Source organism: Podarcis liolepis, assembly GCF_965112155.1.
Source record: "Podarcis liolepis genome assembly, chromosome: 3".
Taxonomy (NCBI): Eukaryota; Metazoa; Chordata; class Lepidosauria; order Squamata; family Lacertidae; genus Podarcis; species Podarcis liolepis.
This window is the reverse complement of record NC_139557.1, coordinates 80,167,287-80,193,053: the sequence shown is the minus strand read 5'-3', so window position 1 is coordinate 80,193,053 and position 25,767 is coordinate 80,167,287. Positions and strand designations below refer to the sequence as shown.

Here is a 25,767-nt window from a genome sequence, read left to right as displayed (position 1 = left end):
ATGAAATAAAGCAGATTGTCGATTAGATGTTTTGGCATTTATTCTATTAATCCACCAAGAAGTATTCTTGCCTTAAAGATGCTATTCAGAAAATTATGTGAGAAGATAGTTCGAAAGTCCTGGCTGCAACCTGTGAGATATATATACTAGCTTGTCAAATATGCCTAAGTAAGCAACTGACATTCCTTAATTAACTCTTCATAGTTATTTTTGCAGCATTCCTAAAGGTCTTGTGTTAAGTCTATAAGTAATGTACTAGTTTAGTAGACCAATGGAAATCAAAATTATCCCTTTGTTTCCCCCACCCCTCCTTTCCAGCATCTTCTCCTATCATTTCTGTTTTTGCTTTATTTTGTTTATATGCATCCACACTTCCCCGTTCGTTTCTCTGGTGCTGTTGAAGACTGCATAGGATTTGCTACAGTTAACACGGTATCATCTGCGTAGAGCTTTATTTTTTGCTGTTTTATTTATCTGTATCCCTTTAATCTCTTGATTCTCCTTTATCTCAGCAGCTAGTGGCTCAATGGTGGAAACAAATGATAAAGGGGACAGAGGATGTGCTTGCCTTGTCCCTCGAAATAAATATACTTGATAATATGCCATTCACAAAAATGTCTGCTTTACAATCAGTACAAGTAGTTTGTACCCCTGAGTTATTCCTATGCCATAGAGAAACAGGTTTAATATTGAAACCCCCCCCATTAAAAAACCTGAGAACTGTAGTTCTATAAGGGGGACACTAGGGACCTGTCAGGAGAATTCTCAGCAATATCAACAAACTATGATTTCCAGAATGCTTTGGGAGAAACTATGGTAACTATCCTGATAAAAGAATATGTGTGTGTGTGTGTGTGTGTGTGTGTGTGTGTGTGAGAGAGAGAGAGAGAGAGAGAGAGAGAGAGAGAGAGAGAGAGAGAGAGTTAAGTGAAGTGCTGTAGCACAGTGGTAGAGCAGAGGCTTTGGGTACCTGTCTGTGACCAACAGAAGCTGTGACCAAACAGAAGCTGGGCCATTTAAAACAGTGAAATGGTAAGGAAGAATTATCCTCACCCCCAGTGCTGTAGTCCCAGTCTAGTCCCCTGTTGCTACTTTTAACAATAGCACCCCCCCCCAAAAAAAAGAGTTACCAGACTATCCAATCACAGATTTCCCATGTCAAGCCTATTTTTGGTCCTAATTGGCTCTCTTGCCCAGGCTTATATCCCTTCACGATCTGATAGGATATTTGCTGCATGTAGGAACTGAGTCCATTCTCCATTCTCTATACCAGTGTTTTTCAACCACTGTTCCGCGGCACACTAGTGTGCCGCGAGATGTTGCCTGGTGTGCCGTGGGAAAAATTGAAAAATTCGAAAGATTTTTAAAAAATAAAAAAGTCAAATTTTCGCCCACTAGGCAGGCGCCGGACTGCGTCCACCCTATTTTCCATCCGTCCTGGGTGGGGATCAGATTGGATGGGATCGGATGAGAGCGGACAGGCGGGCCACTCTCATCCGATTCCCCATAGAGAGCAGCGGGGCTCTGACATCTCCCTCTCCACACACAGTGCGGAGACGGAGCTGTCATCCGCCGGCTCAGCAGGGATCAGCGGATTGATCCCCGCTGAGCAGAGAACGGTCCGCAACGTTTGATTCCAGCCAGAATATCAGCTTTGTGTTCAGCCAGTTGCGCACTGAATAAAGTATTTTATAATTTTTCATATTTCTGTTTACTTACTATTTCATAATAAAGTAATTATAAAATACTTTCTTTGTGTTTATTTGATTCCTATTCAAGAGAATGACTTTATATATAGTCAATATAGGCACAGAGTTAAATTTTTTAACATTTCCTAATGGTGGTGTGCCTCGTGATTTTTTTCATGAAACAAGTGTGCCTTTGCCCAAAAAAGGTTGAAAAACACTGCTCTATACAGCTGCTTACCAGCTATAGTGCTTCAGTATGAGATATGCTAACAAGAATGCAGAATAGTTGAGTTAAACTGAAGCACAATACCAAAAAACATTCTTTGGATTTTTGTTTTATCCCCTTACCCCTAAAACGCATATGCACATACACACAGACTTGCATGACTCAGTGTCTTACCAGGGCAGTGCCCTGTGTTTTATAATCCCAGATGATGATGGTTCTTTCCGTCACAGCAACAACACGCTTGAGCTGACTCAGGTAATCACATCCAGTGATCCAGGAGGTGTCCTGATTAAAGAGAAATGTTGGCAGAATCAACCTCTTTGCTAGTTTGCAAAGAAAAAACCTTTGTCTTTAATTGATGTCTGAAAGTCTCCTTAGGAATGATTTATAGAAAGAAGAATTCAATGAATATTTACAGTCAAAGTATCAACTACAGCTGTAAAAGTTGAGTTTGCCAGAATTTGGTGATAAAGTTGTGTTTATGGAATTACAAATATTGTGCCAGTGGAATAAAGATGTGGAAGTATTTTAATAAGTTATAATATAACTTTCATAATCAATTACATGCGCATCCTAGCTTTTCAATATCCCTAGAATCAAGCTGAAATTGAAATGTGGACTGTTTCAGACATTTTGTAGTCGCTTGCATCCGATTATGATGGAAACCCTTTAACATTTCTGCGCCTCAACACAGCTATAAATTAATTTCATATTGTGTGTTGGGTGCTACACGAAGATATATTGCCCTGTGCTCTGCTATTTGTATAGAGCAATCTGAAACGCTAATGGATTCTAAATTAAATTTAAGAGGCTATAGCTGTCAAAATTATTGCAGAACCTCAAGTTCTGTTTACAGCCAGTGATGATTATGAACCAGATCTAACCATGTTAAAAGAGAATCAGTTGCAATGGCAGAATTATATAATTTGTGTCCAAATGAGTACAGCAAGGAACTGGCAGGCCTGCTATGGGAAAAATGTTTATAATAAGAACATAGTTCAAGTAATATGATCACCTGGGGAATGCAGTCAGAAGAGAAAATTATACTGCCCCATAATCAAGAGCAGGGAAGAGAAGTTATCCTAATGAATTGATTTATTACTCACTGTTGTGCCAGCAGCAGCTGTTGGACATTAAATACAATAATCTCTAACTAGCAAGCTCAACTCTCTTCAAACAACCTGGCAGCAGTTAGTCCCCAGATAAATGATGCACCTAATCTAAAGGAACCTCTCTCTGTCTTCAGATGCCTATTAACGCCAAACAGGATTAGCAGCAAAGCATCAAAAGTTTGTGATAGTTTAGATAGGTTTTCTGAACCAAAATGGCAAAAAGGTGTTCCAAAAGGGAATGTGCAGTGCAATCTTCATTGTAGCGATGGGGAAAATCTGTACGGTGAATGAATGGATGATGCGAAGGTGGACTCCCTTTGTAGTAGCGGGAATAGCCCTGACACAATATGTCAACTACATTACCTGTACAGTTATGTGTACATTTCAGTTGGTTTCTCAGCATTTTGGTAGGAAAAAAGAAACACAGCTGCATAACACATACGGCTTAAAATGAGATAACTTTGTTTGTATGTGTGTAAATGCACAGATCTGTATCCCCCCCCCCCCCGTATATACAAAAGCAGAGAGTCTTTCATCATTGGTACCATGATTTTTAATAAATAAGTACTTGGTAGTCTTTGAAGAAGTCACTTGCATGTTTACTCAGAATTGTTCAGCGGACTTACTCCCAAGGAAGTATATATAGCATTGCAGCCACACTTTCCTAAACTGCAGGAAGTTGTTGCCAGAATACAATCAAGCTTTCAAGAAATGTGGTCAGTGCTTTGTCCCAGCTTTTTTTGTAAATTAAAGATGGATGAGTAACTACCAAAGTAATCTTATTGCCACTATTTACGACTCAAAAAATAGGTTTGATTTCATGAATTACATCATAATAATATATAATATTGCCACTCTGGGCAGTTTCCAACAGAACACTAAAATACAATAACCTATTAAACATTAAAAGCTTCCCTAAACAGGGCTGCCTTCAGATGTCTTCTAAAAGTTTGGTAGTTATTTTTCTCTTTGACATCTGGTGGGAGGGCGTTCCACAGGTCAGGTGCCACTACCAAGAAGGCCCTCTGCTTGGTTCCCGGTAACTTGGCTTCTTGTAGCGAGGGAACCGCCAGAAGGCCCTCGGTGCTGGACCTCAGTATCTGGGTAGAACGATGGGGGTGGAGACGCTCCTTCAAGCTTTTTAATCAGCTTTTTAATGCATCTTTTGACCTAAATATGTAATATAATCATGCCATAGATAGTATTTTCATACTCGAATAGGAAATAATGAAGCTATCAAACCCAGCGTAGTTCACAATGCAAAATTATATGGGAGCTTCAAATACAAACATGTACAGGTACTTGTTTCACTTCACTGATGTCTAATTTGTAATTGAATTTTTGAGAAAAAGAGTCAACTTACGGGAATGCTTGTGCTCGTCAGGATCCTCATCTGGAAAATCAATGAAAAAATCATGGAAGTACGTGAGATGCAGTTGCAAGAAAAATAGTACTATTTAAACTCAGGTTGGTGGCAACCAGGTAAACATTTCAAGAACCAGGTAAGGAAGTGTGAGATGCAGTCACAGTTCTCTCTGCTCTGCTCTCAGAATACATGTGTGGCTAGAGCATGTTTGCGACAAAATCAAAACCACACAGAGCACACACGGACATTGTTTTAGTAAACTCACAGTGCCACAGTCTCATATGCAGTGCTTCCTTGAGTTAAAAATGAGGTGCCCATACCCAAAAATGAGGTGGTTGCCAAGGGCAGCATTAAAAGAGGTGGCAGGATTCTATACCAGTGAGTATTGTCACCAAAAGCACTGCTTATATATATATGAGCTTGATTTTTGTCTTGCCATTCTTTCAATTTGATACAGGCAGGATATTAAAAATAATTGAACATGGATCTAAATTACAGTAAGATGCTCATTTTTAGGCATCTGCACTGGAAGATGGCTGCAAATTTTCTAGTAACTGGTTTCCAAAAAAACTTCCCAAGAGCAAAGCTGTTGATCATAAAATTGGCTGGTGTACTTGAAAGTATCAAAGACATTGGTTTGCTTTCCCTGTGTATTGTTTGTGACAAACATCCCTGAAGCATGTTCAAATATTTGCAGTATGTCAAAGGCTTTGAACTGTTGCTCATGAAAACACATCAGACCATCGAGATAATTTTTTAAAATGGAAGAGCTTGGTTTTTTGTTTTTTTATAAAAAAATGGACTTATTAATGATTGCCTACAAAAGGCAATTTAAGCAGAAAAAGAGAAATGTTGAGACATTTTAACGGTTATTTTGAATGTTATTCTGTTTTGTGCAAGAAAAAAATCTTGCTCTTAGAGGTACTACAGAGATTAAAGGCAGTCCTAATATGGGAATTTTCCTGAATCTTGCTGAAGACAGGAAATTTAAAGATTATTTTTTTAGTCATAAAAAGTGGACGGTAAACTCTTTATCTCATTAAAAAACGATTTTCTCAAATTATTTGGGGGGGGGGTAAATGTTCATGGTGAGATAATTTCTAGAATAAAAAGGCAAAGCATTTTTCACTGTTATTTCATTGTACTCCAGATGTTTGTTGTCATGAGCAAATGTGTCAAATGATCAGCTATGTCCACATTGATGCTGGAAACATTTTGATCAAGGAACTTCTTTACATCCGCAGGTGTGGCAGTGGAGGTGTCTTACCCCAGTAATGGACTGGATGAGAGCCAGCAAACTGATGTTCCATCCCGATAAGACTGTCAGTGGGTAGTTCCCTAGGCTGGATGGGAGTTTGCCTACTCTTGATTAGGTTACACTCCCTCTGAAGAAGCAGGTATGTAGCTTCTGAATCCTCTGCTGTTGCTTGAGGCTCAGGTGGCCCTAGTGGCGCACAGTGCCCTCCATCAGCTTCAGCTGGTGGTCCAGCTGCGCTCCTATTTGGACAGGGATAACCTAACGTCTGTTGCCTACGCTCTAGTAAGCTCTGTGTTAGATTACTGCAACACATTATATGTGGGACTGCCTCTGAAGATGGTTCAGAAACTTCAGCTGGTGCAGAATTCAGGGGCCAGGTTGCTCACTGGGGCAAAACGGGTTGAGCATGTAACACCAAACTTGGCCTGATTGCAGTGGCTGCCAATCAGTTTCCAGGACCAATTCAAAGTGCTGTTTTTTACCTATAAAGCCTTAAACAGCTCAGGACCATGATACCTCAAGGACTGCCTCTCTCCAACCAGGCCTTTGGTTGATTAAACAATCTATGGCTTTTTAAATGTGTTTGTGGGATGGCGGTTGTATTAGGCATACTAATACAAACAAACAAACAAACAAATGGATTATTTTTCTTTACTGATATTGTGAATGATGAGAGCTTCAGTCGAAAACAAAGAAAGTGGATTCTAAAGCAGTATACCGACTTTTGGGCCACCCTGTATTGTATTTTCATTTTGTAGTTTTATGTTGACCACTGCCCTGTGGTCTTTGGATGAAAAGCGGCATCCAAATTTAATAAACAATGTTAAGGGACTATTCACACAAGTGCCTCTTGTTTCAACTGGGTTTAAACTGCAAAGAGAAACCTCCCATTTGTCAGAATGCTCATTCACAGTCATAGAATCAGAGTTGGGAGGGACCCTGGGGATCATCTAGTCCAACCTGAATATGCACCTGTCCCATACGGAGATCGAACCTGCAACCTTGGCATTATCAGCATCACGCTCCAACCAACTGAGCTATCAGTCAAGTGGTTTATTCTCATGTGTAATTATATCCTTAATAACCTGCCAAAGATGTAGGCACACTCATACCCTATTTGTTTTCACAACAGCAGGGACTGTTATATTAATGTGACTCAAAATTTCCATGCAGAGCTTTCAAAAAGTAAGGTAATATTTTTTTGAGCTTTGGAAATGAAATGGAAGTACTGATGTCAATGTGACATCAGTGGAAAATCTTAGGTAGCAGCTGGGAGCTCTCTGAGGGGGATTATTTTTTAGAGCAGTTCTTTGTAGAACTGTGAAAGACATATAATGTACAGGGATACTGAATAGGTTTTCTCCCACATTCCTTCAGTAGTTCCCAAATGTCTCAGCCTTGCTTTAGTGTTTAATCACCTGCAAGGATCTTTTATTATCTTGTACATGCCTATAATGCTTATTGTGTCTTAATTAAATTGAAACCCTGGGTGTGTTTTGCTGCTTGGAAACATTACTGAATAGTCACGACATTTCATAGGCTACTTGCACAAGAGCTACAGAAATATAAAGGTAATAAACAGCACATAGCCTCATATTTGTGCCTTCTGCCAGGGTAGTTTACTGCTGCATTTAAACAAAGGATGTTGCATCCTTGGGAGATTTATTAGCATAGCTTTTCTTCCCCCTCTTCCAACATCTCACTTAAACGGGTTACAAAAAAAGAAAGAAAAAAGGATGAAATACAAGTGGTAACTGCCAACGTTTTATGGAATTGATTATTTTGAGACAACATCTTCCAAGACAACAATTCCCATTTACACCACAAAGCACTCATAACCCACCTACTTTCAGCAGCCAGAAACACCATAACCAGACACTGGAGAGACCTGTCAGGGTACCAAATAGTATGGGAAACAGCCCTACTAGAAAAATTAACAAATAAACTGAAACTGACACGGGGACAAACAGAAGAAGACGCCTTTACCCCAGTATGGCTTCCCTTTATCACCACAGCCCAACAATACAATGACAATAATCCACCAACAGCATACAAATCAATATGGCTGATCCAAAACACCCACGCACCCACCCACCCACCCCACTCACACACGAAAACAAAGATCACCATAGCCAATCACAAACAAACAACCACGCCCTAGGCCAACCCCAACCTCTCTCACCACCAAGTGAACAGCAGAGATCTGGCACAAACAACGCTGACACCAAACCCTACATACATTAAGCAAAATAGAAACATTGCCACCCGACCCCACCCATCTTCCCCCCCTCCACCCCTTTTCTTCCTAATGTCTCAACAAATGAAACTGATTTGTAAAAATGTTACATGGAAAAAATATGAGAGACATTACACATACTCCTGTAAAACAAGAAAATCTTTAATAAAATTTGAGACATGGGTTTTCACCAGCTTACCAATATGTACATGACCTCCACACACAAATTATGCGTGGTCATACTGATTCCCATGTTTGTACACTCCTGTACTCTAATATTCTGTTTTAGGAAAATGGGAAGCTTCCAATGGTAGTTCCCATTGGGAAGGAAGGGAGGCCACCAGTGGGTGGTGCCTAAGCCCATGATGGGCAGATATGGAGCCAACCAATCCTGCTTTTGCCCACATTTTCCTCCCTTCTGCGCTCTGCAAGGGCAAAACTGAGACCCAAAAGGAAGAAGGTGGAGGGCATTGCCACCCATGGACAGGTTATAAACAAAAAGGTAGGCAGGTGGGGACTGATTGAGGGCAGAATGAGGATGGTGGGGCAGTGCCCCATTTGCCCTAATGGACCAGCCTCTGACAGAAGCTGCCTTCTCCCAAGTTGGATAATTGGTCTACCTAGCTCACTACTGCCAGCACTGAATTGCCCCTCCATTTCTGACACAGATGTTTCTTCTAGGTTTACCTGGAGCAGGTAAGGAGCAGGTACGTAGAACTGCCATGTTTTACATTCTTAGCAGTTTCCATCACATACTTTGAAAAAAAATCTGGTTACATCATTGTTGTAAATTCCATTAGAGTTTCTTATGTCATCCCAGCAGGTCCCTCCACAAAGATGTGAAGCTGGAGTTGAGTGCCCCTTGTCAAAGCCTTTTCCAAAATGCCCAGCTGCAGGCTTTTACTATTCTCAACAAGGAAGGAAATGGAGGACCCTGCTGTGGAAATGGCTTAACTTGTCAGACTGAACCTGCTCCTGGAGATCCCAGCCATTGACCATCAAGCTTGCTCCTATCTGGATGATCCTGAATTTTTACCTGCATAATTCTCATCTTTGTCATGATAGAGTGTTGGGATGCTGAGAACTGGTTTCCAAGTCATACAATTTTTTGAACAATATGTATTAAATGTCTGTGTATGCTACTCATTTTTCTGAAAGCCTTTGTCTGAATGAGTGGGAAAGGATGGGTGCATTATGTTTTAGAAGGAAGAGAAAGCAAACAATATACCAAGAGCTTCTTTTCCTACTAATGCATCATCCAAACTAAGGTGGCCTGGGCAATAACACATTTTCAGTTTGTGCAATGGCCATTTACTTCAATTAAGCTTCCACAGAACACTTTCTAGTGACCTGTTCTTACTTTGTTTGAATTTGGGCCTGAATAAAATATGAAAATTGTATTAAATGCCTACGTATTTCAGGAACCTGAAGTCAGATATCTCTTGTATGGCAGACGTTTGCTTGACTATCTCACTCATATATAACCAAAGGGCAGATGCATTTACAATTGTAATTAGCTGTTCATATTAGAAAGTGCTCTGTACCATAGAGAAAACAAATCTAGTTTACTTCAAAAATTACCTGGCTGGAGAAAACAGACAGCATCCCTTTTTGTGATGCTACTACTAAAAAATCCAGCTGTGGTACTTTCACTATGCACTTTATTACATCACGTCTCTTGACTCCTGCCAAAGACAAAATACATTCTAAAATCTGCACAACAAAACTACTAGGAATTAGGTAATGCACACAATTAGTAACAAGGCGAAATACACATCTATATGGAATTTTGCCTAACAGACATGTCTTTGCAGAGAAATTTCCCCTAATATAATTCATTTTAGAAATTTGTAGTTTTCACTAAATATATGCATTTCCGTACATGTTAGTCTGCTGGAAAACTACACTGCAAAATCGTATGTAATTGTTTTGGAAAGTGCAAATTAGGGAGATTCACCTTTAAACGTGAACAAATAGAATTTCTCCCCCATCCCTACTTGTATAGAAATGGTACAGTCCAGAGGCAAGTATACCAACTCAGTGAGAACTAAACTGATATTTTTTAAAAAAAGTTTTTATAAACTTTTATGTCAACTTGTTTTTTATGCTTTATTTTAAGTAGATAATTACTATTGTTCTTTGTGACCTGCTTAGGGCCTTTCTGTTGAGTAAGTGGTATATAAATGTTGTAAAATAAAATAAAATAAGTAATGGTTAAAGACCAGTGAGTGCATTTACAATAGAATTACAAGCAGTTTATGTCAAGGGCAGTTCATAGGTGAGTACAAATGAACAGATGGTTGCAGCAGAGCCATAGAATGCATTAAAAATATATAACATGGCATCTTTGGAGACTTATAAAAACATACTTTTATATATATAAAAAAGCATCATGCTCTGATTTTGAACTTCTGCTATATTAACAAAATGATCATATAGGGAGTTTCTTCGGTGCGACTTTGGTGTTGCCAACGGAGGGGTTTGCTAGTTGTCTTTTGGCTGGAGAAAAATGCAACTCAAGAGTTACAATAGAAATGCTGTGATTTAAAAAAAGAAAATCAACAAACTGTTTGGGAAATTTACTTTAATTACCTAAGAGTCTAACAGGAACCCTATAATATCAGGCACAGTTCAATCCTGGGCAGGTCTATTCAGACATAAACATTTCTGAGTGCAATGGAGCTTTCTCTCCAGCAAGTGTGTATAGATTTGCAACCAGAAGCTGTTCACTGAATGGGTGGAGTCACTACTCTGACTTCCCGGCAGGTGAGCTAATGTTGCTTATTGGGAGAGGAGGAGGGGCAATATATTGTTCTGCCCACATCTGATGACACATTATGCAGAATTTCAATAAGCGGAGAGAACATTAAAAGATCCTACCTGCTTTTGAAATCCGCTGCTTTTTGGATACCAGGAAAACCATATTTTCTTCATCAAGCTGGGCAGCAAGAGCATCACCCTCCAGTATATAATATCCAAAGATCTAAAACAAGTCAAACAAAATGCAGCACCATATAAGAAGAACCTAAACTGCATGGAGAAATGATGACATATATTTTAAACTCTACATATATTTAAAAGTCAGTAGTAGTCAGATGGATGGTGACAGCAGTCACGAAATTAAAAGACACCTGCTTCTTGGAAGAAAAGCAATGACATAGCTAGACAGCATCTTAAAAAGCAGAGACATCACCTTGCCAACAAAGGTCCGTATAGTTAAAGCTATGGTTTCCCCATTAGTGAGGTATGGAAGTGAGAGCTGGACCATAAAGAAGGCTGATCGCCGAAGAACTGATGCTTTAGAATTATGGTGCTGGAGGAGACTCTTGAGAGTCCCATGGACTGCAAGAAGATCAAACCTATCCATTCTTAAGGAAATCAGCCCTGAGTGCTCACTGGAAGGACAGATCGTGAAGCTGAGGCTCCAATACTTTGGCCACCTCATGAGAAGAGAAGACTCCCTGGAAAAGACCCTGGTGCTGGGAAAGATGGAGAAGGAGAAGGGGATGACAGAGGACGAGATGGTTGGACAGTGTTCTTGAAGCTACCAGCATGAGTTTGACCAAACTGCGGGAGGCAGTGGAAGACAGGAGTGCCTGGCGTGCTTTGGTCCATGGGGTCACGAAGAGTCGGACACAACTAAACTAAACAACAACAAGTAGTCAGATGATGGCTAGAACACAGGTGGCGGAAGTCCCACTACGAATATGACTAGAGTGCATAATTGTGCCTATTTCACTGCTTCCTCGAGAACATGGCCAGCAGAGATCATCAGGGTGGTCCGTTGCTGTTGACATCCATATCAGTGGTTGGCACCCAGGACACATTAGAAACCATCCAAGAGTTGCTTGCTAGGCATTTTGAGGATGAAGTCATCGATATCTGTAGCTAGCTAGATGCCATGACTGATGCATTCTCAAACAATAATTCCAGTGCTCCATCAAGCCATGTTTTATGCAATCAGTTTCAAGTTTTGCAGCCTAATGACATTGACAGAGTGCCTGTGAGTATGTGCCCAATGACGTTACCTTTGGATTCTTGTCTTTCATGGCTGATTCATGCTAGTTGGGTGGGGAGGAGGGGGCCAGCTCTGCCACTGTAGGCACATGTGGCTAGATGTCCCTTTTGCCACCTTTGGTTGGTAAGACAGCTACAGCCAATCCTGGATCAAGATAGCTCAACCACAGCTGTCTGGCCTCACAGTTGGATTACTGCACTATGCTCTATGTGCGGCTCCCCTTGGGGTTGGTTTGGAGGCTGCAGCTGATACAGAACGTCACAGCTAGGTTGCTTGTGGGGCAAACTATTAACAGCATGTAGCACCTTGCTTGTGGGATTTGCAATGGCACTCAGTCTGCTACCAGGCCAAGTTCTATACAGTTCAGGACCAGGTTACTTGAGACAGCAGGATATATATATCCTGCAGATTATATTTTGCTGCAGATTATATTTATCTCTATGTATGTGTGTGTCCTCACAACTACTGCAGTCCAATAGAGAATGTGATAGACTGAAAGATCAACTCTGGGTTTTTCCACAGCTAACACTACAGACATCTTTATTCTCTAATGCATCACTTCTAAATGCTGTTAATGCAAGATAGAAAAGTGTAAACATTGGAACCCAAGGGGTTATGCAGAGATAAGGCATACATACTTTCAAAATTAGAGGAATCTTGAATTTAAACTCTATTTTCCAAAACAAGGCTTGAGGGCATAGAAGGCAACTGTCTGGTCACCACTGCCACACAGTACATATTGTTCAGGATGAAGTGTCAGGAAGTTGACCATTTTCCTGGTGATGAATGGACCAATAATTGAGGCACAGGAAGGCAAGAGGCAAGGGCTTATGAAAAGCTGGCCAAAGAAGAATAGTACAAAGTAAAAAATCTTTATGCAATCAAGGGGCAATTTTAGCTAACTGAACAATTAGATAGAACCCAGAAGGATATGCTGAGCTGGTTTCTCATGCAATGCTAAGTCAAACCATGGCTTAGTGTGAATGTGTGAGAATTCAAGTCTGGAGTTCAAGGGTCTTCAAAGTTTATGATACCTTTGGTAAGGGCTGTTCTCCAACTGAGTGCTCACAGGCCAGTGATTCCTAGTTGTCAGTGTTTATGCTACATTTTTCTTAGATTTGCCTTGGGAGGGTCTTTAAGCCTCTTTTGCTGACCACCAGCATTATGTTTTCCATTTTTAAATTCAGAATAGAGTAGTTGCTTTGGAAGACGATAATCAGGCACCCAAACAACATGACCAGTCCAACAAAGTTGATGCTGAAGAATCATTGCTTTGACACTGATGATCTTTGCTTCTTCCAGTACACTGGCATTAGTTTGCCTGTCTTTCCAAGTGATATGTATTCCCCCCCCCCCCCCAGAGACTACTGTCTCCTCTTTGGGAACCTGCAAATTCATGCTAAGAAACAGTTTGGCTTAGTATTACATGTGAATCAGCTCAGTGATTACTTGAAACCCCTTGGAGTAAGGAAATTTCTCCAGGCTGTATCAGACTGTGTTCATGGTTGATAGAAACAACAAGCAAGATGATGGGGGTGGGGAGAAAAGCTATGTTCTTTTTGTCCAGGAGAAAGCCTTCAGGAGGACTCCAAAATTAGGTTCCAGGCAAGACTGAAATGAAAATCAGACTCAACACACAAAATATGGGATGGCTCATTACAGGAAGAAGTCATTTCAAAAGCTTTCTAGTCAGTGTATAGGTCTGCCTTTGATTTACAGACACAGGGAAAACAGAAACACGATTTCAGTCCCTTGTGGAAAATGGCCATTGTCTTCAAAAGCAAATTTAGCTGTGGTTTCAACAGATAAACTTTGAGCATTTCTCAGCTATGTAACCAAATCCTAAGGGCCTTTTAGCATTGCAGCCAAAGTGCCTTATCTTTTAATGATGCTTAACCTCCATGGCTGATGGTGTATTAGATGTTATTTGATTTTCTTGTAATTCTGTATCCAGTTTTCTACCATAATTTTGATCCATTGTTGTACGAGTGGAAGAAGGCAAGTTCACACAAGATGTTTTTAGCAGGCTCTGAAAAGAGCACAGTGAAGGTGGATGCCTGATCTCAATAGACAGACAGTTCCAAAGGGTGGGTACTGCCACACTAAAATATCAAGTTCTTACAAATGAGGAACAGGTACGATGTGTCACCTGTAACAGAGCCAGTTCCTCAGACTGAAGCATATATGGGCATATATGGGGAAAGGTGATCTTGCAAGAAAACTGGTCCCAAACTGTTAAGGGCTTTATATATTAATAGTAACACCTTGAACTTGACCCAGTAGTAAACTGGCAACTGGTTCAGGTCCCTGAGCAGACGTGTTAAAGGCTAACAGGGTTTGATTCTTTCCCCCAATCTTGCTGCAGCATTCTGCACTAACCGAAGTCCCACATGCAGTTCATTGCAGTAACCAATGCACAAACTATGTGAATACAACTCATAGTTCCAGGTCAGTAAGAACTTACTGCCAAGGATTGTTGTGATGACAGATGTACAATCTGTCTGCACAGAACATCTAATCCATGATATAGCAATACCAATAAGGTACAGTATGAGGAATCCACAACATTTCCCTCTTAGCATCCTTTCTTGGGCAAACCCCTCATATCCACACCCCTTGGAGATAGAGATCAGATCTTGCCCTCCCCTTTTTTGCAGGCTCCAGCTTCTCATTCCTTTCCCCCCCCTTTCTTACTGCTAGCAAAGGTTTACATGAAGAACTAAGCAAAGCACTCTTTTAAATTCCTCTCCAACCCTAGAGAAGACAAGAAGGATTTATAGGCAAAAGAATGATTTACATGCAGCTTTCAAAAGGTTAATGGTGTAATACATGGACCACTTAGCTACGGTCTACTGATCTAGTTGGTGAAAAAGGCACTGCAATCAGAAGCACATTCATCTGAAGAGAACTTTATGGACCCCAAATTGCCTCTGGAGCCAATCACATCCCACCTTATGGAGAGCAGCCTATCAAGTGCTTCTGTAGCTGCTTGTGAGCTTCATTGCCCTAGCAGCATAATACTTTAAACATGAAAATCAGAAGGAGCCAATGAAAGAACTCCAGGGTACAAGTTCTACTTTTTGTAGGAAAAAGCCATGCTTTAGGAGCACCACTTGTAGAGTTCATTTTTATTTAAGGTTTATGAATATTTATAAGCTTTAAAAATGAGGTACCAGTGCTCATATACTAACAACAGAATTGTGGATGCCAGCACAAAATGGCTGACATGGACAGCAAAATGAAAAAAGGTGATTGTACTCTACTGTATACAAACAAGTACTGTATGCCCAGATCAAGGGTAGTCATAGTACCACTCTATTCTGCCTTGGTCAGACTACATCTGGAATACTGTGTCCAATTCATGGCACCACAATTTAAGAAGGATGTTGACAAGCTGGAACGTGTGCAGAGGAGGGCAACCAAGATGATAAAGGGTCTGGAAACCAAGCCTTATGAGGAACAGTTGAAGGAGCTGAGTATGTTTAGTGTGGAAAAGAGGAGGGTGGGAGGAGATATGATAGCCATCTTCAGATATCTTAAGGGCTGTCACATGGAAGAGGGAGCATGCTTGTTTTCTCCTGGAGTGTAGGACTCGAACCAATGGCTTCAAGTTACAAGAAAGGAGATTCCAACTAATCATTTGGAAAAACTTTCTGACAGTAAGAGCCATTCAGCAGTGGAACATACTCCCATGAGAGATGGTGGACTCTCCTTCCTTGGAGGTTTTTAAACAGAGGTCGAATAGCCATCTGTCATGGATGCTTTAGCTGAGATTCCGGCATTGCAGGGGGTTGGACTAGATGACCCTTGAGGTCCCTTCCAACTCTAAGATTCTATGATTCTACAAGAGCAAAGTCGGAGCAGTGCCGAAGATACACTGCTGGGAGTTGTGGTTTGAGACACATGTATCCCATAACTCTGGAGCCTGTGTGCTACATAAATAGCATGGCTGAACTGGTAATATTCTCACTTGTTCGTAACATCATCCCCCTTCCCACTCAGAAAAGCCTCACCAAAAACCACAGGCTACTTTCCAGTGATTACTATTCCATGAGCTGAAGCAGCATAAAGTTAGTCAGCAGCCAGAAAATGAATGGTGTGAATTATAAGAATTGCCTTTATCAGCTAAATTCATGCGCTTCCCTGGAACATCAGTTAAGCGGAAATTGTCAAGAGTTCACTTTCCTGATGAAGTGCTTTTCATGGTCACAAAGCCCACTTCAGTCTCCTTATAAAAGGCAACTCCTCCGATTATTTAGGAGCTAACTATGCATTATTTCAGTCACAGAGGAGATGATCTACTGCAGGTGCAAAGTTGAACAGATTGCAAGCCCTTCAATCATTCGCTTGAGCTGCTATCCTCCTTGGGTTCTTCTTGTTCCATAAGTAGGAATGCAGGAGAAACTTGATCAAAAGACTTGCAAGGGCCAAAAAAATGGTTCGTTCTCTGTGCTGGGACAGCCTCCTGCCCAAGAAGATAGCTCCCTCTCATCCTCACTGCCTCACTTAGTAAACCCTTTCCTGATCCCCATGGTCTCACCCTACCAAATCCTTCATTATAATGTATGGTTACCAGATGTCCCCGGGGACAGTCCTCAGATTTACAAATCTGTCCCCGGACAAAATCTGTCCCTGGATTTGATTTAATGTCCCCGGATTTAGATTTTAAGTGTTGTAGATTTATTAGTAGGGAATGAATGTTGTGCGATTGCTTCAAAGGCACAAGATACATCATATGGGGATTTCCGGCGAGGCAAAATGGCGGGCACCACGGCAGTGAACAGCTCCTGAAGCCAGCCAGAGCCAACTGTGCTACCAGGCTGGCTCCGGGCTGCTGAGACTGCCGCTGCCACTGCCAAGGGGGAACCGCTGACACACACAAACCGTGACCCAAATCGAGCCAGGAACGAGAGCGCCCAGCCACCCGGTCAACTGATTTCTCTTTTTTTAAAAAAAAGTGTCCCCGGATTCTTTGAAAAAAATCTGGTAACCTTATTATAATGCCCTGGTTCTCATGTCACAGTAAACCAAAGAGCAACTTGCCATGACTGTGCTGGCTCCTGAGGAGGCACTTACATGGCCTTTGCTCCTCCCTTGGCTTTTAACGTCAGTGTGGGACATCAGCTAAGCTACGGTTTAACTTAGCATGGTATCTTGTGTCAGTAGTAATAGTAAAAGTGTATCAGCATTCTCTTTCTTGTAAATGGTTTAATATGTGAGAATGCAGATTGGATTGCTTTGACTTAGGGTTGAGCTCAAGACACATTTATACACCGCAAACAGCAACACCACTACGTTTTAGAGCATAATTCAAAGTGTTGGTGCTGACCTTTAAAGCCCCAAACGGCCTCGGTCCAGTATACATGAAGGAACATCTCCACCCCCATCATTCTGCCCGGACACTGAGTTCCAGCACCAAGAGCCTTCTGGCGGTTCCCTCACTGCAAGAAGTAAGGTTACAGGGAACCAAGCAGAGGGCCTTCTTGGTAGTAGCGCCTTCCCTGTGGAATGCCCTCCCATCACATGTCAAGGAAATAAGCAACTATATCTTACATTTAAAAGACATCTGAAGGCAGCCCTGTTTAGGGAAGTTTTAATGTTTAATGCTGTATTGTGTTTTTAATATTTTGTTGGAAGCCACCCAGAGTGGCTGGGGAAACCCAGCCAGAAGGGCGGGGTATAAATTACGGTATTATTATTATTATTATTATTATTATTATTATTATTATTATTATTAACACGTATCTACCTCACACCATTCCGTTCGCCCATCAGGATTGTTGCTAATCTTCCTATAGAAGGTTTTAACATCTTGTGGTTTCACATCTGTACCAAACAGCCTCTGGACTTCAGCAAAGAATTTATCGTAATCAATTTCCTCTGCAATGAAAGAAAAGAAGACAAAAGCTAACACATCAGCACAGCTATTTTCGATACTTTTCCAACCATCACCTCGTGCTGCAATCCATCATCATCAGTGTTTGGAGAATTTAGTTTTGTCTTCATTTTCATTTGGAATCCCTTTTCTGTCTCGTAATTTATGAAATAGTACAGCAGGGATCTTTGGCTTCCTGGGTCCCAATATTAGAGAAAGTTTTGGGCAAGAAAGGGAGAAATGGTAGACTCCTTTCTAGGGTGACTTAATTCATTCTGAAGGGTAAATCCATTTATCACCCCAAATTCCACCCCTCTGCGTGTACAACCGGATTACTTACCAGCATCTTTTATATACAAGCCTAATCTTTCATCCCTTTTCTGAGCAACTGTCTGGTCAACTAATTTCTGAAACAGTTTCAATAGATTTTTGAAATCGGCTCCATCAGGAATGTTGTTGGAAATATCATCATCTTGAGTTTTTTTCCTAGACATTCTGTTTCATGAGATGGGTGGGACGCAGCAAAATCTCCTTTCCACACGCTCTAATGCTCCTTGTCTTGTTTTCTTCTCAGTTGTATTCTCTGATGTTAATGCTTTGAGAAAATGCCAGCTGCATGAGCTGAAGTGTTGCTTAGGTGAATGAAAAGTGGTGACTGGCCTTGACATGCAGCTTCTCAGGCAGGCAAGTGTGTGCCACTAACTACCTGATGTCATAACTCTTCATTGAGCCTCATTGGTCATTAGGTCCAGCTAGATCACAAACCACCATAACTGGCAAGCTGCTGAAAGTCAGTTCAATCTCCATCAGAATAAAAGTAGGACAAGGAAGAAGCAAAATGCTCTGAGATTCGATTTATTTATCTCATGCAGGAAACCCAACCTTCTTCATTCAACTTCAAATGTCTAGGGCAGGGGTCAGCAAACTTTTTCAGCAGGGGGCCAGTCCACTGTCCCTCAGACCTTGTGGGGGGCCGGACTATATTGGGGGGGGGGGGAGAATGAATTCCTATGCCCTACAAATAACCCAGAGATGCATTTTAAATAAAAGCACACATTCTACTCATGTAAAAAATAATAATCCCGGGCCGGATTTAGAAGGCGATTGGGCCGGATCCTGCCCCCAGGCCTTAGTTTGCCTACCCATGGTCTAGGAACTGCACTCTCTTATTATTCTACCCTGTCGGAACCTGTGAAATAGGATATAATTGCTGGCAATTGCTAATGTGCAAGAAAAAATCAAGAGAAGAATTCAAGTTGTTTAAACAGTGTATTTTACTGCAATGCAGCACACACAAGCAGGAAAAGGAGGTATCTATCTACAGCTAGATGGGAACCTGAGCATACAATAGGCCAGGCCATACTAATGTGGTACACTCCAGATGCTGTGGGCTACAACTTCCATCCGTTGCAGCCAGCCTGACCAATGATCAGAGGTGATAGAGGTAGTTCACAACAGGTGAAGAGTACCATGTTGGCAACCCCTGCCATAAGCCATGAGGGGCTGAACAATATGCAGTATGAAGCAGGAAGAGCCCCATAGAACCCAGGCTCATAAGATTAGAGTATGTCACAGCAAGTGTCTGGGATTGCTTTGTCACCCAGCACTCAGCTGGCATCTGGAGAAATCCTGAAGGGGCAGAATCCCGGCTTGAAGTCTTGTAGGACTAAGTAGCTTTCTGTGTCCAGGGCAACTATCTACCAGCAACTATCTACCAGCTCCATCTGGTATGCCAGCTGAGACCCTACCTGCCTGTGCACTGTCTTGCCAGTGTGGTACATGTGCTGGTTATCTCCTGCTTGGACTGCTATGTGGTCGACATGGGGCTACCTTTAAAGGTGACTCAGAAACTACAACTAATCCAGAATGTGGCTGCCAGACTGGGAGCGGCCGACAGGACCATACAACACCACTTCCAAAGGATCTACATTGGCTTCCAGTACATTTCCGAGCAAAATTCAAAGTGTTGGTGCTGACCTAAATGGCTTCAGCTCTGTACACCTGAAGGAGTATCTCTACCACATCATTCAGCCCAGACACTGATATCCAGATACAAGGGCCTTCTGGCGGGTGCCTCATTGCGAGAAGTGAAGCTACAGGGACAGGGCCATCTTAAGCATATCCGGCACCGTGATGCAAAGATCCTTCTGCCTCCCATTTCCCAGAGTTGTCGACCCTATGGCATAGCAAGGTCAGGTGGTACCCGGTGCGGAAATTTTTTTGTCAACCCCCCTTTGAAACTATTAAAAGAAGGAAAAATAAGATACTTACAGTTGCAAGTGCTAATTTCTGGTTTATTTACTTAACATCGTGAGCATAAGCACTTAAAACCCATTTCCCCTAACTTTGTTCTCTGCAAATTTTGAAATCACATCAACTCCCAGAGTTGGTGGAGCTAGAATAAAACCCAGCCACCCCTCCAGTTGGACTCCGTCCATGGAACCAGTGAATGTGTGTGCTGCCTTCTTCCATTTCAGGGGGGTATGTGGGCTAGATGACCCTTGAGGTCCCTTCAGTCCTACAATTCTGTTGCCACAGGCAGAAAAATGTCTCAGGCCAAACAAAATGTGTGGGAGCCAATCTGCATGGCTTCATAAGAAGAGGAGACACATTCATGGAGGGGATGGTTACCCATGGCTACCAGCCAGGATGGCTCTGCTCTGCCTCCACGATCGGAGGCAGTGATGCTTCTGAATACCAGTTGCTGGGAACCACAGGAAGGGAAGAGTAGATAGTTCTCACTCATCCAATTCTCTTGAAATGTCTATGAGGAGTTGCAAACAACTGAAGATCCTTATAGTTTCTCTTTTCAGCAAAATATAGACATATGCAGTCCTTTTGATGTTTCAACCTCTCTGACCTTTCCCAAACTTTAAAGTTTCAATTTATCTCTCCAAGCATTTTTATAAGCACATCCGGCTTCCAACTTTAAGAAGGTGGCATGGGGGCTCTGAGATGTTGGCACCGCCTTCCCAGTGATCTTTGTAGAAATAGTTTCTCCTTTCAAAAAGACACAGGCATATCCAGTCCTTATCAATATTTCAGCTTCTCTAGCCCATTCCAAACTTTAAAATTCCGACTTATCTACAAGAATATGTACTTTATACATACTTTGAAAACAAACTCAATCTTTTTTAAACCACTCCAGCCAAGTTGTATTCATAATCCACAATTAAGAATCCAGTTGAAGGTAATAAAGAATGAGTTTCAGTTAATTTTTAGTCTCAATGTCACATCAACAGGCAAATATACCATTTATGCCTGCACGTTTATAACACATACAAAGCTGTTCTTTTACTGATTGCAGCTGAGTCCAAAGACCATGTAAGACTATACTCAAATCAAGTTACAAAACTCAGGAAGAGATGAAAACTAAGGGTTTAATTTGATAAAAGCTTCATGAGTTAGAGGTGAGGGTTAATATAACTGTTCTGGGAGGTAGTTATGAGCATTAGGGGACAGATATTCCTGCTGAGATAGACTGTAAGCAGCATGATCAGAAAGAAATGAAATGCCATGTGCTGGGGCGACCTCTATATACACACATACACACACATATACGTGTGTCTCTCTCCCCCCCCCCCCATCTGGCCCCTTAATAGAGTAAAAACAATTGTATGATAGAAGCTGCTCAAACGCCTCCTCCCCTTTCTAGAACTCCTTTATTCCACACCCCACACAGATGACCAAGATCGCGCTCCAGAAGCAAGCATTTGATATTTAAATTGGAAAGGCAGGTTTATTTTTTTGGTGGGAGGGTAGGATCTGTTCCTAGGGAGTTTCTCCTCCGGGACAAGGCACAAAGAGGACACGGCGCTCCCCCTGTGCAAAGCAAGTTTTGTGAGGCAAGCCACTTTACTATTTCCTCTTATTGCCCCCCACAACGTGTAAAACCATTGGCTGCCCAGCGGAGAGCCTTAGACACTGTAGCTCGAGACTGCCCAGTCTGCTCGGGCACAGGAAGTAGTGAGTCTTCATAACACCAACACACACACACACCCAACGCCCCAAAATACATAGCGACGTGGTTTTTGTGATTATTTTTTAATCCATTCTCTGCACAGCACCTCCATCTATTGCAAGGGGGAGACACAGCCCCGATGCACAGAATTTGGGAGTGGAGGAGGAGGGAGGAGGTTGCTGCTGTGTTGTGGGTTTGGGTGGGGGGGTCTTTTTGGAGGGGTTGGGGAGGTGTTGAACTCGTGTCTTTTTAAACGGGAGTGTGCAGGGAGCCGAGCCTGGCTGCTGGAGCCGGCCACGGGGTTGAGGATTGTTATGTACTGAGTTGAATAGGATCCAAACTGCAGCAGTCTGATTGGTCCTAGAACAATAGGATCCAAATTGCAGCAGTCTGATTGGTCCTAGAACAATAGGATTCAGAATGCAGCAGTCTGATTGGTCCTAGAACAATGCAGCAGTATGATTGGTTGGCAGGAACCACCCAATCATGCTCCAGAGATAAGTGAATCCACAACCTGATTGGCTTACAGTAGAATTCCGGGATTAGCCAATCATGTGCAGCCCATTGTGTAAATAATGAATATAAAGCAGATACTGTGAGGGGACTTTCATTCATTCCTCCTCACCACTATGAGCTGAATAAAGAGCATGAAATCACTTTGCGACTCTGAGTATATTTCACTGGTGACGAGGATGGGATCCCGCTGAGCTGACTGCCACACACAACACCGCAGCACCGCCACCTGCCGCACCGCTGCCTCGCACCGTGTATCCAGGCTTCAGCTCCGGGACACAAGGAACTCAGAATGGCAGCCAACAGCAGCTTCTCGCCATTCAATCCAACATCTGGAGACTGGGAAGCATACGCCTCCTGTTTCACCTTCCTCCTAGAAGCCCAAGGGGTCACCGACGAAGAAGACGCCAAGAAGAGGGCGATATTCTTCAGCGTCTGCGGAGAGGAGACGTTTGAAGTCGCCCGGGCTCTCCTTGCGCCTGAAGACGTCGCTACTGTTCCATACAAAACAATAATGGAACAGCTGAAGGGGCACTTTTCGCCGCAGCCCTCAGTGGTGGCTCGCCGAAATGCCTTCTACGCAAAGCGGCAAGCCCCTGGGGAAACCATAACTGGGTTTGTGACCTCTCTCCGCCAAGCCGCCCGGTTCTGCAACTTCTCAGAGCTGGAGAACATGCTTCGTGACCGCCTCGTCGGTGGCCTGAAGGATGAGAAGCTGCAACGACGCCTCTACGCTAAGAAGGACCTAACGTTCCAGGTCGCTCTGGAGGAGGCCCTGGCAACGGAAGCTGCCGAGAGGTCGACGCAAGAGGCACAGCCGAGCCTGCCATCCCAACCGAGGGTCCACCACGAAGACCTCACCAACGACTCAGGATCCGACAGGGAGGAGGTGCACCGAGTACAGCAGCGCACTCAAGCAGCGCACAGACCACAGCTGCCTCGACGAGAAGGAGGAAACTGCGCAAGCTGCGGGGAGAGTCACGAGAGGAGGACCTGCCGTTTCCGCAACGCAGAGTGCAGGCAGTGCAGAAAATTGGGACACATCGCCCGGGTGTGTCGGGCTCAGCCCACCCGACACCATGCATCAGATGACCAATCCAAGAGCCCCAGGTCCCGGGGCCCAACGCACCAAGGCAACTCGACGGAGGTCATGGACTGCCAGGTATACCAGTTGCCCCACCCCAACGTAGAGAAAATTTATGTAGAGGTACAGATAGAGGGGGCCCCATGCCGCATGGAGCTTGACACGGGTTCAACTCTATCCATAATCTCGGCAAGGACCTTAAGGAAACTGTGTCCTACTGGGGGTCCCAAACTCAGGCCGGCCCCATTCACCCTACGGGACTTCCAGAAACGTAAGGTCCCCACAATGGGGGTGGGGACCTTCAGGGTGCAATACCGAGGGCGGACGCGGCAACTGGACTTGCTTGTGGTCAAGGGCCCCTACATTAGCTTACTGGGATTGGCATGGTTTGGACCACTGGGGCTAGCTGTCACCGGGGTGAACCACACTACCTTACAAGTGGACGTAGACGCCATATGCAAGGAATTTCCAGGGGTTTTCGACGGGAAATTGGGACAGTATACGGGCCCCCACATTGCGCTACAGCTTGACCCCGCAGTACGACCGGTCAGGCTCAAGGCCCGCCGGGTCCCGTTCGCCTTGAAACCCCGTATAGACGAGGAATTGGACCGACTCGTGGAGCAAGGAGTGCTGGAGCCGGTGCCTAATGCCCCCTGGGAAACCCCAATCGTCACACCCGTCAAGCCTAATGGTTCGGTCCGCATCTGCGCAGACTACAAATGTACCATAAACAAGGCCCTCACGGCCCATGCATACCCAGTGCCAGTGGTCAGCCATGTCCTTGCCACCCTGGCTGGGTCGAAAATTTTTGGCAAGCTGGACTTGGCCCAAGCATATCAACAGCTGCCAGTAGATGAGGCGACAGCAGAGGCACAGACGATAGTGACGCACAGAGGAGCGTTCAGGGTAAAGCGGCTGCAATTCGGGGTCAGTGTGGCACCAGGCATATTCCAGAATCTAATGGACTCTCTCCTTAAAGGGATTCCTGGCGTCACCCCCTTCTTCGATGATGTGTTGATTGCCGGGCCTACACCAGAGGAGTTTGAGGACCGCCTCCGCACCGTTCTGCACCGTTTCCAGACGGCAGGTCTCAAGGTGAAGCGGGAAAAATGTCTACTAGGAGTGCCTCAGGTGGACTTTCTGGGATTTATGGTGGACGCAGAAGGGGTCCACCCGACTGGGGACAAGGTACGGGCCATTTGTGATGCCCCAGCGCCCAAGAGCAAGACTGAACTTCAGGCCTTCTTGGGACTATTGAACTTTTACCATTCCTTCCTTCCCCACAAGGCGGCAGTAGCGGAGCCCCTACACAGACTCCTGGACAAGCGGGCCCCTTGGGTGTGGGGCCAGCGCCAGGAGGCTGCATTCCAGGCAGTCAAGGACTTGCTTGTCTCAAACTCGGTCTTGGCACACTTCGACGAGAGGCTGCCGGTGGTGCTAGCATGCGACGCCTCACCCTATGGCATTGGCGCTGTCCTGGGGCACCAACTCCCAGATGGAAGAGAGGTACCGGTGGCCTACTTTTCCCAGACACTCAACGCAACCGAGCGGAACTACTCGCAAATCGACAAGGAGGGGCTTGCAATCGTGAAGGGAGTAAAAAAATTCCATGATTTCTTGTACGGGCGGCCCTTCACCGTGGTGACTGACCACAAGCCGTTGCTTGGCTTGTTTGCCCCTGAAAAGCAGACCCCCCAAGTGCTGTCTCCTCGCGTCCTCAGGTGGTCAATTTTCCTTGCCAGCTACCAGTATGCACTGATTCACCGACCTGGGAAGGCGATGGGCCATGCGGACGCCCTCAGCAGGCTACCACTACCGGAAACAGGCCCCGACCCAGCACCTGCACAAGAGGTTATGAGCCTGGAGCTGCTTCCCGACCGCCCCATTCAGGCACAAGAAGTTGCACACCATTCCAAGAAAGATAGGGTCATCTCCCGGGTCCTGGACTGGGTGTGGAGGGGATGGCCCATCAGCAGCCCTGGGCCAGAATTCGCTGGCTACACAACCCGCAAACATGAACTGTCAGCCCACAAGGGGTGCCTGTTATGGGGAAGCAGGGTCGTTGTGCCCCAGCCCCTCCGCAAAAGGGTCCTCACAGCCCTACACGAGACACATCCAGGGGTAGTAAGAATGAAGGCCCTTGCCAGGAGTTATGTGTGGTGGCCGGGGATCGATGGAGAGATAGAGGCCTGGGTCAAACACTGCCAGGCCTGCCAAGAATCCCGCCCAGATCCCCCAAGGGCCCCAGTCCAGTCCTGGGAGTCTGCCCGAGCACCATGGTCACGCCTGCATGTGGATTTCGCTGGCCCCTTTCAGGGGAAAACATTCTTCATAGTGGTGGACTCCTACACCAAATGGCTGGAAGTCGCACTGGTACCATCCACTTCCACGTCCGCAGCCATCCGGGTACTATGCAGGCTGTTTGCAACC

General features: G+C 44.0%; 1 protein-coding gene and 1 long non-coding RNA gene across 4 annotated transcripts in view; one reads left to right on the top strand and one right to left on the bottom strand.

Moving 5' to 3' along the window:
• Nucleotides 1-18,473, bottom strand: part of WDR64 (WD repeat domain 64) — a 67,887-nt gene extending 49,414 nt beyond the window's left edge. The window contains exons 1-6 of one of the 2 annotated variants that reach the window (XM_083496806.1): nt 18,120-18,473; nt 17,654-17,784; nt 10,767-10,869; nt 9,468-9,571; nt 4,390-4,419; nt 2,089-2,199 (exon numbers count right to left, since the gene is read on the bottom strand). In XM_083496806.1, coding sequence (XP_083352932.1) covers nt 2,089-2,199; nt 4,390-4,419; nt 9,468-9,571; nt 10,767-10,869; nt 17,654-17,784; nt 18,120-18,273 — 633 coding nt within the window. In that variant the 5' untranslated portion in view covers nt 18,274-18,473. The remainder of the gene's footprint in view (nt 1-2,088; nt 2,200-4,389; nt 4,420-9,467; nt 9,572-10,766; nt 10,870-17,653; nt 17,785-18,119) is intronic. The other variant, XM_083496807.1, reaches the window with a different exon arrangement.
• LOC310704044 lies at nt 5-9,454 on the top strand. 2 transcript variants are annotated; one of them, XR_014524516.1, is made up of 3 exons: nt 5-432; nt 5,637-5,789; nt 8,707-9,454. It is a non-coding gene; the product is annotated as an uncharacterized lncRNA (long non-coding RNA). The 2 variants fall into 2 exon arrangements; XR_014524517.1 differs by lacking the exon at nt 5-432 and adding an exon at nt 770-1,272 and having other exon boundaries at nt 1,919-5,789.
• Nucleotides 18,474-25,767: the final 7,294 nt, after the last annotated feature.